Genomic DNA, 11,648 nt, shown 5'->3' with positions numbered 1-11,648 from the left:
CACTGTTGTCTCTCCTTTTTTTGATCGACTCCTCTTGCTGTTTTCATTACATTCCTTCACCACCCTCTCCTCTTCCCAGGGACGATAGACCGCGGTCGGAGCTTGTCCTTCCATGAGGTGCGCAGTCAACGTGAAGCCGAGATGAGGGCCGCAGCCGAGGAGGCGTCCAGCAGCAGCAACAGCGTCGGAGGTGGAGGAGGAGGAGGCGGCAGCACCGTCCTGCAGCGCCTCCTGCAGGAGCAGATGAACCGAAATTATGTACTCCAACAGCAGCAGCAGCAACAAGGGGGAGGAGCAGGCGGTGGTCCAGGGGGTGGTGGAGCCTACCCGGGTCAGGGACAGGGGGGTCCGGCCGATGATCACTCCATGACCCCCCATATCGCCCGGCAAGAGCCTCAGGGACAGGAGCTGCAGACGGACAACGGCCTAGAAAAGCTGGGCTCCACCAGAGTGGGGGGAGGAGGGGGGAGCAGCGGAGGAGGAGGTGGAGGTTTAGGGTTAGGAACTGGAGTGGGAGGCAGCAGTGGGGGCGGTGGGGGGAGCCAGGGACAAGGGCCGAACCCTGAGGATCTCCCTACGTACGAGGAGGCCAAAGTGCAGTCGCAGTACTTCCGTGGCCACGCTCCGCCCCCGCAGCAGCAGAACCCCCAGCCCCAGCAGCCCCCCATGCCCGCCTCAGTGGGCACCGCCTTCTATGTCACCGGCGTCACCAACGCCAAGGTGCGCACCGAGGGTCGGCCCACGGTGCAGCGGGTGAGCGGCGCAGGAAAGGTTCACCAGGACGACGGGCTGAAGGACCTAAAGCAGGGCCACGTGCGCTCCCTCAGCGAGCGGCTGATGCAGCTGTCGTTGGCCACCAGCGGAGTGAAAGCCCACCCCCTGTCACCAGCGCCCCGCTCTCCCCCCAGCTGCCCCCTCCAGGACCGCCAGGGGACTACTACAAGCCGCCGCACAGGGGACCGCCTCCAGACTATCCCTTCAAAGGCATGGGCTCACCCACCAAACAGCAGGAGCCTGGAGGTCACTTCTACCCGGAGCAGAGAGGGAGGGAGCACTCCAGGGAGGTGCCCCACGTCCGCTACCAGCCCCCCCCTGAGTACGGCTCATTCAGGTAAGAAATGCATACGGAAAACACTGGCCATCAACTGGCAGTCTGTAGGTGTGATCTACCTGCCAGAGCTGTGCAACAGATTTTCAGTCTGGGCTTGGTGCTTCAAGGCAAAACAAAACAAACTGAGACCAGAAAATCTAACACAGGGCTGTCAAACTCATGTTAGTTCAGTTCCACATTCAGCTAAATTGATCTGCAGTGGGCCCAACCAGTACAATAAGAACAGAATAATAGAAATAATGTCAACTCCAAACTTTTCTCTATGTTTTAGAGCGAAAAAAGTCCTTTCAAAAGATGTGAATAACATGAACAAACGGAAAAAATAAATGTAATTTTAACAATATTCTGCCTCAGTTTATCATTTACACGTGTACATTAGAACTAACAGATCACAGTGGATCTACAAACACACAAAACATTTAATAACCAGCAGAATATTGTTAAAACTGTACTTGCTTCTCTTAAGACATTTCAGGTTGTTTATATTTGTTCAGGTTATTCACATGTTTAGCTTACCGGCCGACAGGCTGTAAGCTATTGTCGTCATGCGGCGTCCGGCGGCAGCAGCGGCGTCTGTCGTCCGTTACAAAAATTTCAATCGTCTTCTTCTCCGAAACTACAATTCTGATTGACTTCAAACTTGGTATACAGCTTCTGTATGATGATGTCAACAAAAGTTAGTGAAATTATTTGGATCCGGATCTGATTCTGGATTTGGTGCGACTTGGAAAAATTCCCCATTATAAGAGATAGGAAGTGGATGGATGCAATAATTCAGTAAATATAAATGATCTCCAATGTAAATTTCTACAGTCCAGCCCTGATGGGGAGATGACCCAAACATAATGTCCACATGCTGATCAGGATCTTCTTCTGGATCCGGGAACTTACGCAAAATTGAACATGGGCTCTTATGGGGAAAACATTTCAATCGTCTTCTTCTCCCAAACTCCAGTTCTGATTGACTTCAGACTTGGTATACAGCTTCTGTATGATGATGTCAACACAAGGTACTGACATTATTTCGATCTGGATCTGATTCTGGATTTGGTGTGACTTTGAAACATTTTCCCATTAGAACAGATAAGAAGTGGATTGATCCAGTAAATCAGTATCAATGATATCAAGTTGGAATTAGAATTTTTTACAGATCTGATTGGAATATGACCAAAACATGGGCTATTTCTGTAATTTAATAAATGCACAGAACTGGGTGAGAATAAATGGCATCTGGATACATTTTCCAAAGCTTTTCATTTGGCCGGTAAGCTACAGGACCATTGGTTCTATTTTTTGTGAAATTGCTTTGTTTTAGTGTAAACATACAAATATTTACATTTACAAAGAGAAAAAAATAGAGTTGTCGTTATTTCTATGTTATTATGATAGTATTTTACTGGTCCTGCCCACTTGAGATTGAATTGTTCTGAATGTGAAACCTGAACTAAAAGGACTGTTAATATCTTCAGTGTAATTTTTGCATTTCACAAATTCATCCCAGGGGCCGGACTGGACCCTTTGGTGGGCCGGATTTGGCCCCCGGGCCACATGTTTGACACCTGTACCATAATATAAAACTATATTCTGACATTAGCCATTATTGTTTTATCCCAGACCCCTGTTAGAAAAGAAACACCTGAATTCAACGTGTCCACATACTTTTGTCCATGTGTGTGTGAGTTAGATCAGGGCTGTCAAACTCATTTTAGTTCAGTTCCACATTCAGTCCAATTTGATCTCCAGTGGTCCGAACCAGTAAAATAATAACAGTGAAAAAAGTAAAATTATATTATGATCAGGTTTACATCTACAAAGTTTCCTTAAAAATCTGAATAACATGAACAACTTGAATCGTCTTAAGAAAAACGAGTGCAATTTTAACAATATTCTGCCTCAGTTTATCATTTACACATGTGTGTTACAATCACACAAAACATTTAGTAACAGGCAGAATATTGGTCAAATTGCATTTACTTTTCTTAAGACATTTCCGTTTGTTCATATTTGTTCTGGTTATTCCCATTTTTTGTAAAAGTATAGTTTTGTAATGTAAACATTTTCATGTAATTTTACTTTTTTACACTAAAAAAAGAGAAAATGTGCGGTTGTCCATTATTTATGTTATTCTGATAATATTTTACTGGTTCTGACCCACTTCAAATCTAATTGGACTGTATGTGTCTGTATGTGGAACCTGAATTAAAAGGATTTTGACACCACTGATTGTTCATATCTTCAGTGTAATTTTTGCATTTCACAAATTCATCCCGTGGGCCGGATCGGACCCTTTGGCGGGCCGGATTTGGCCCCCAGGCCGCATGTTTGACACCTGTGAGTCAGACAGTTATGCTATGAAGCTAACGAAATGCATCTAAAATGAATATGGGAGAAGTTTTCCAAAGAGTTCCCGCTCCCTCCTCCCCCCCTTCCGTCTCATTTTGCTGACTCGGGTTTTCGGGATGCGGAGGACAGAGCCTGTTGGTCCTGTTTTTACGCCGGTGTGTTTACCTCACAGTGAACACATTCAAACAGACACGAATACCACAGCATTTTAATCACTGGCATTGAACGAGTCCGGGCACGAGCTGCTCCACTTTGATGACGTCCCTTTGAGGGTTAAAGGGAGGAATGTTTTCCTTTCTCAAAAGCCACTTCACAGCTGGTGCTTTCCCACCGTACTCATAAACAGACACGCACACAAAGCAGGCGCGCAGCAGGTGACTCACAAACGCAAAAGACACCGAAGGATGGGAAGTAAAAAAAAAAAAAAAAAAAGAATCTGTCCCAGACGCCCCCTTCAGGTAATCCAGTAGCATCTGAAAGTGTCGCCTCCACGTCTGAAGGAACATGTTCAGCCACTATTCTGTAAAACATCAACTTGCAACCAAGGTTATTATCATTAACGCAAACTACGAAATGACGAAAACTAGAAGTGTACAAGCATTTTTCATTAACTGAAATAAATAAAAACTGTAATTAAAAGAAAAAAATAACTAACTGAATCTGTATTGTGTCCTTGCAAAAACTAACTAAAACATATAAAAATTATGGAAACATTCCCTTTGTTTTCGTCTTTGTCAATGTCGGATTGATACGAAATCGATTTATTTCGTTCTAGCACTTTCTCTGCTGTCACCATCTGATATTTAAGGGTCCGTCACTTGTGTTCACTTGTGGTTTCCAGTCGTCTTCTGGTCCCCACTCTACCTGGAAACATGGAGACTAAGTTGGAAGAAAGCAGAGTCCTGTCTGGGATTTATGTGAATACGACGACAGAGAAGAAGAGAAAGAGATAAAAAACAAAAACTGATACTAAACTAAGCATTTAGAAAAAAATGAAAACTACTAAAAACTATCAAACCTGCCTCTAAAAACGAATTAAAACTAACTGAATTAGAGAAAAAAAGTCAAAATAAATAAATCTAAACTAGAATGAAAAATCCAAAACTATTAGAACCTTGCTTGCAACTAGGGCTGTGTATCAGCAAGAATCTGGCAATACAATACAAATCACAATACTAGGATCATATATCATATGATATATCACGATATATCATGATACTGTTAAAAAGGCAATTTTTTAATTGGTTTTGGCTTTTTTTAAAACATTATTTCCTGGAAGAATTGAATTACACCGGAAATCTGCACAAATACTAAACACATTTTTATTTGATCCCAACAGGATCTAATGTTATATCAAAATGTTCCTGTGTTCAAACTGAAATTCTGTTTTACAGACATTACAGTTTAAGATCCTGTTCAAATGTTCAGATTCTATAAGTTCACAACTAGCCCCTGAGGTATTAGGTTCAGCCGTTCAGCTGCATAATATCACATCAGCAGTCAAATGGAGTTGAGTGGGAACATGGAATTTTCCCACAGTCGATCTGAAAGAAGCAGACAGGACCTCCAGCTCCTGTGTCACTTACGTTCATCTTGGGATGTAACGATTTACTGGTACAACAATAACCACGGGTAATATCCCTGGCAGTTAGTATTACTGTTTAAATTGTAATTATCATGATAACCGTGTTTGATTACCGCACTTTCAACTCATACTTGATATGGAAAATGATCAAACAGTGTCCATAAGGTGCCATCTTTAATGCAGATTTGCAAAGTTATTATCGTTAACGAGAATGGCGAAAACTAGAATTGAAAAAAAAACAGTTTCGTAACTGAAATAAATAAAAACTATAATTAAAAGAAAAAAACGATAACTAACTGAAACTGTATTGTGTGTTTACAAAACTAACTAAAATTAATACAAATTATGGGTAAAATTCCCTTAGTTTTCGTCTTTGTCAACATCGGACTGATACAAAAGCAATTTATTTCGCTTGAGCAATTTTAGCTAGCGGCATCATAGGGCATTTCACAGTCCGTCACTTGTGTTCATTGTGGTTTCCTGTCGTCTTCTGGTCCCCACTTTACCTGGAACATGAAGACTAAAGTTGAGAGAAAGCAGCAGAGTCCTGTCTGGGATTTATTTGAATACGACCACAGAGAAGAAGAGAAAAGACGATAAAAAACTTGAAATTAATACTAAACTAAACTAAAACTAAGCATTTACAACAAAATGAAAACTAATAAAAACTAGCAAACCTGCTCTAAAAATGAATTTAAATGAACTGAATTAGAGAAAAAAAAAAAGTCAAAACTAAATAAAACTAAACTAGAATGAAAAATCCAAAACTATTAGAACCTTGCACATTTGTATGTTTGATGTTTACATGTTCATATTTGAATGTTTCTGCCAAAAGAAAGTACATTGTGCCAATTATTTTATTTTATTTTTTCATTTATTTATTTATTCCAAACTACAGCTTGGTTATATTATTTCAGTGTGTGTATAAGTACTTTTTGAACATTTCCAGGACATTTCAACAATACCATGATAATAATGATAACCGTGATAATTTTGGTCACAATAACCGTGATATGAAATTTTCATACCGTTCCATTCCTACTTTCATCGTTGCTTAGCATGGCGTGTTGCTAACATGTTAGCAGCTTAGTGTACCTTAGATGTAAAATGTTCCCTTGTGTGCTTCCATGAAGTTTGTGTTGAAGTCTGTTTTGTGCTGGCAGATGGTCATTAGTTACTGTTAGCGTAAAATGAGCTGAATTAGCTAACAGTTGTCTTTCAGTGCCTGCATCCATAACAGCCTCAACAGAACTTTCTGAGTAGAGGACTCAGAGGCTCGTTTCTGGGTTAAATAGTGAACGCAGCCGTTTGCACACCCCTGAACGCAAATAGTGAGTGAACGATGGGTCGGCGAACGCAGAGGCTTAACGAACGCAAAATCCGTTTCTGCACTCGTTGCGTTCGCTAAACCATCGTTAGCTCACTATTAGCGCTGAAGGGTATGCTAAACAGACGCGTTCACTGTTTAACCCAGAATGAACGCCTCTGCTCACACTGTTTCCACTTATCTGATCTGACAGCATTATGGGTAGAATGAAGAAGTATTATGGGATATCTGTGAGCTCCTCCCTTACCCTCATCTGTCTGGATGAACCTCCTCACCCTCATCTGACTATAGATGGACCCCCTCAGCTGTCTGCATGTGCCCCCCCCCCACTGAACTGAACTGAATTATTTACACACACACACACACACACACATATATATATATATATATATATATATATATTTCTGAAATAAACATGTGAAGTGAACCTGCAGCGGCTGCACCTGCTCCTACTGCAGATTTACACTCGTATTTCAAGATAAAAATTCTCATGAGTCGCAGCTCGTAAAGGTAATTGGTCGTACTACGGTGCACTGGTACTGGGAGGTTCTACTGTACATTTTATCCCATATCTTTCATGGGCACATCTGTTATATTTTTATGTTTATTTATTTAGTTATCTGCACATCATAAAACAGCACGAGAAAATTTAAAAAAACATTCAAACAAGTAACATCATTGTGCAGGAGAGGTTAGAAGCCAAAAAAAAAGCTTATATGAATACCTCCACCAGAAATGAACAATACACAGAGGAAAAAAAAAGGAAAAAAAAGAAAAAAGAATTAAAAATACAATATAACTGAATTAATAAACTAAAGTAAACGCAATAAAAATGCAAATCACATTTTACAAATCATCAAATCAAATGATATACAGCCTTACAATTTTTAATGAATTACAGTCATTTTCAGATACTTTTTAAACAATGATAAAGAAGATGTTGACTGAAGTGCAGATCGTAGATTATTCCACAGATTTGGTCCATGATATTTCAGAGAATACTGACAGACAGAAGTTCAGCAGTATGGAAGATCAAATTCGCTTGAATATCGTGTAGGATAATTGTGAATAACAGAAGACCGCAAAAAGAAATTCTGAAAAACTTTGGGAAGAATATGAGTTAAGTGACCATATTTGTACATGAGACACAGGTCTGTTAAATGTTCACATCAAAAACTGAGAGAAGTTTGAACTTTTTGAAAATCTGTTTAGACGTGGATGGATTTAAATTTTCACAAAATTAGAAGGAACAAGAGTAAGAATGTATTTTGATGTTCCAACACTACTGTCCTTTTAAGTGTCCTGTTAAGTTTTTGCTTCATCTGTTTTTCTCTGTGCAGGTCCAGTAAAGAGGGCTCGGTCCACTCCCAGAGGCCCCTTCACCAGCACAGTCCCACCTCCTCCGTCACCTCTGTGGGCTCCTTGTCCCGTGCCCAGTCCTCCACCCTCAGCAGCATGCTCAGTGCTTCCCACTCATCCCACCCGTCCTTCCCTCACCAGCACCCTCAGGGTCAGATAGAGCCCTTCCCTGTCGTGGGGCCCCGCAGTCCACAAGGCCCCGGCTCCCATCACCCAGGCGAGCCCTTCGCCCCCGGGCCCATCCACCTGCCACCACAGAGGGGCCACGGTTTTCCTCATGACCCATATGGCTCCACTCCCAGGATGCACCACCATCAGCAGCAGCAGCAGCATCAGTATCAGCAACAGCAGCAGCAGCAGCAGCAGTTTCAGGGCCCCCCCCCTCCTCAGCCTCAGCTGCCAGTGCAGACTGGACATTTCCCACACCCACACTCCTACTCTAACCTGCAGGGGGAGTCCTTCGCCATGATGGCTCGTGCCCATCAAATGGTGGATGTGCTGACGGAGGAGAACAGGATGCTGAGGCAGGAGATGGAGGTCTGTCGCGAAAAAGTCACCAAACTGCACAAGGTAAAGTCATAAAAAAAAGACAACACACCGTTGTGCATTTTTACAGAGACAGCGGTACAGAAGCCTGTAAACGGACACATCACCACAGATTTACCAGAGCTACACTTAAAGCTGCGGGAGACTTTTGTGACCAGTTTTTCATCAGATCTGTCCATCCTCAGTCCTATCCTCAGTATCATGAGTCTGTTCGTCTGTCTGTCATTACTCACCTGAATCTCTTGCATTACAGTGAACACTTTCTTAGTGCCATCCACCAGAAACAAACCATGTGTTTACAAACAGAGCCGGGAGGGAACTCGGGCATCTGAGGAATTTTGTCGCAACGTGCATTGTGGGAAAGGGAGGTTCACGCAGCCACCTGACAGCGGCAGCACGACCATATGATATTATATGGATGAAACAAACACGACGTGGAAACGGCTGAAACGTGGAAACGGCTGGAGGAATATGCATAGAGGGAGGGGAGCTCCTGACATTTCTGCCTCGTGTCTGTTCCAGCTGCACGAACCTTCGTTTCCCACAATGCACGTCGCGACAAAATTCCTCAGATGCCTGAGTACCTACTGGCTCTGTTTGTAAACACACGGTTTGTTTGTGGTGGATGGAACTAAGAAACTGTTCACTGTAATGCAAGAGATTCAGGTGAGTAGTGACAGACAGACTTACAGATTCATGATACTGAGGATAGGACTGAGGATGGACAGATCTGATGAAAAATTGGTCATGAAAGTCTCCTGCACCTTTCAGGCTTTTAATGTAGACTTGTGATTATTCCTGTGGTGGTCATCACCAACTGGCAAGTTAAACATCAGCAGTAAAGTCTAAGTAAGTCTAAATTCTGGTTCTAAATGTTAAGCTGTGGCTGTTTCTGAGGACAGAGCCAGCGGTGAAGAAAAGGTTTCAGATGGAATGTGAATGCATCATGTGTCAGACTTGCTTAGAAGTGTCATTTTTTTATATGAGCATTAACACGCAGCGAAGTAACGGTTTAGTTATTTGAATAACAATCCAAACTGCGTTTCCTTCTCTCCTGTCTGCAGTTGGAAACGGAGATCCAGCTGGTGTCGGAGGCTTATGAGAACCTGGCCAAGTCCTCGTCAAAGAGGGAGGCTCTGGAGAAAACCATGAGGAACAAGCTGGAGCTGGAGGTGCGGCGGCTGCACGATTTCAACAGGGACCTGAGAGGTGAGCGCTGACACCTGGGCCTGTGTGCACAGAGCTGCAGGAACCACCGTCCTGTTACTGCTGGGACCAAACACTGCACAGCCACAAGGAAACACATACTGGTCCAGACTGGTTTAGTGGAGAGTCCATTTGAGTCCCAGTATAAAGAAATGTCAACAAATGTGGACATGAAAGGTTAAAGACACTTGAAAACAATGATATTATAGATCACTAGAAGCACTTCTGTCCTCTAGTTGTAGTAGTTGTAGTACTAGTAATCCTACTACTACTACTACTACTACTACTACTACTACTACTATTACTACTACTACTACTAGGGCTGTGTATTGGCAAGACTTAATGATTGATTTATTGAACCACTGGATACAGAACAAACAATGACATTTATGGAGTAGAACTAAAGAAATTCAACAGAGAATTTCAATAAAACTAGAAGCACTCGGAGAGCGCAGACCTCCGCCAAGGCTGATCAGTGGCCCCCCCTGTGGGCCCCCCCCACGCCAAGGAGGTTATGTTTTTGCCAGGGTTCGTTGTTTGTTTGTTTGTTTGTCTGTCTGTCTGTCTGTTTGTCTGTCCGTTAGTGTGCAACATAACTCAAAAAGTTATGGACAGATTTTGATGAAATTTTCAGGGTTTGTTGGAAATGGGCCCCCCCGTGGGCCCCCCCACCCCCGATCACCACCAAAATTTAATCATTTCTTCCTTATCCCATTTCCAACAAACCCTGAAAATGTCATCAAAATCTGTCCATAACTTTTTGAGTTATGTTGCACACTAACGGACAGACAGACAGACAGACAAACAAACAAACAAACCCTGGCAAAAACATAACCTCCTTGGCAGAGGTAATAAATGGATCTGAAGAGGGGCAGTTTAGAAGAAATGGGCATTTCTGACTTTGCATCACTGACACAATGGAGTGAGATGCCTGCCGCAAAGGTGTTCACAAAAGTAATAAAGTCTCGTTATGTCCTCCAATAACACTGAGGATGAAATATTGAATTTCAGAGTATTTCTATGAGTGAACTATAAAGGGTTAACTCACAATTACTCCACCTTAAATATTCTGTTTTGTTGAACCAAATTTCAGTGGTGCAAATACAAGCTATTAAGTTAAAGGTTTGATCCATGAGATTCAACTGCGCTTGTGTTTACGTGAAGTACGTGTTGAACTGTGTCTTGTGTGGAGTGAGTCTTTTATTTATGCGTCTCTAAATTAACATTAGCTAGAGGGGAACATGATGCTGTAGAGGAGCAGAGGAGAATCACTGAAGAACACAGAAGTGAATGGAAGGATTTAGCTGGACTAGGAATGGAACAATTAGCGCTATAACGATAACCACGGTAAAATTCCTGACGGTTGGTATTACCGTTTAAATTCTAATTATCATGATAACCGTGTTTGATTACCGCACTTTGAAAGACAAAGAGAGAGAGAGAGAAAGAGAAAGAGACCCGGTCCAAGTGCACAGAGAGAGAGAGAGAGAGAGAGAGAGTGACTATATCTATCTATTTATGAAAAAGAAACTGAAACAACTCAAACTTGATCTGGAAAATGGTCAAACAGTGTCCATAAGGTTCCATCTTTAATGCACATGTGTATGTTTGATGTTTCCATGTTAATATTTGAATGTTTCTGCAACAGAAAGTACATTGTGCCTATTTTATTTATTTATTTATTTTTCAAAATACGTGGTTAAATTATTTCAGTGTGTGTATTAGTACTTTTTCAACATTTTGAGCACATTTCAACAATATCACAATAATAATGATAACTGGGATCATTTTATTCACAATAACTGTGACATGAAATTTTCATATCGTCGACTTATTTAACCATTGGATACAGTCTGTGTTTCCTGTGGAATTCATCTGTTGGTGTGGCGGTGTGTAATGGGGGGGTGTATGCATGTGCGTTTTGTTGGTGGGTGGGTGGGGGATACTTGGCTGCATGCGCGCAGTTCGGCTGGGGGGTGCGTGCGTGTTGGTTGGTAACTGCGTGCGTGCATGCGTCACTTTCTGTCCTACGTAGAATACTAGGAGTGTACTCCAGTCTGTGCTCCAGCAGAAGTGAAAGATAAACTTTTGGCTCATTTATCTTTTCCCCACCTCCTGAAGCTTCGCAAACTTTAATTTGAGGGGGCAGGACTATTATATATTATACATAT

The 11,648-nt window shown here is 42.2% G+C and overlaps 1 protein-coding gene across 1 annotated transcript in view; it reads left to right on the top strand.

The window, feature by feature from the left end:
* Nucleotides 1-529: 529 nt before the first annotated feature.
* The window catches only part of LOC115433295 (angiomotin-like), a 45,273-nt gene continuing 34,154 nt past the window's right edge, over nt 530-11,648 (top strand). The window contains 4 exon segments of the mRNA XM_030154620.1: nt 530-868; nt 871-1,111; nt 7,707-8,295; nt 9,336-9,480. Coding sequence (XP_030010480.1) covers nt 667-868; nt 871-1,111; nt 7,707-8,295; nt 9,336-9,480 — 1,177 coding nt within the window. The 5' untranslated portion in view covers nt 530-666.

The sequence above is a fragment of the Sphaeramia orbicularis genome, chromosome 14 (genome assembly GCF_902148855.1).
Source record: "Sphaeramia orbicularis chromosome 14, fSphaOr1.1, whole genome shotgun sequence".
NCBI classification, from domain to species: Eukaryota; Metazoa; Chordata; class Actinopteri; order Kurtiformes; family Apogonidae; genus Sphaeramia; species Sphaeramia orbicularis.
The sequence above is the reverse complement of the archived record's forward strand: the minus strand, read 5'-3'. Positions and strand labels throughout refer to the sequence as shown.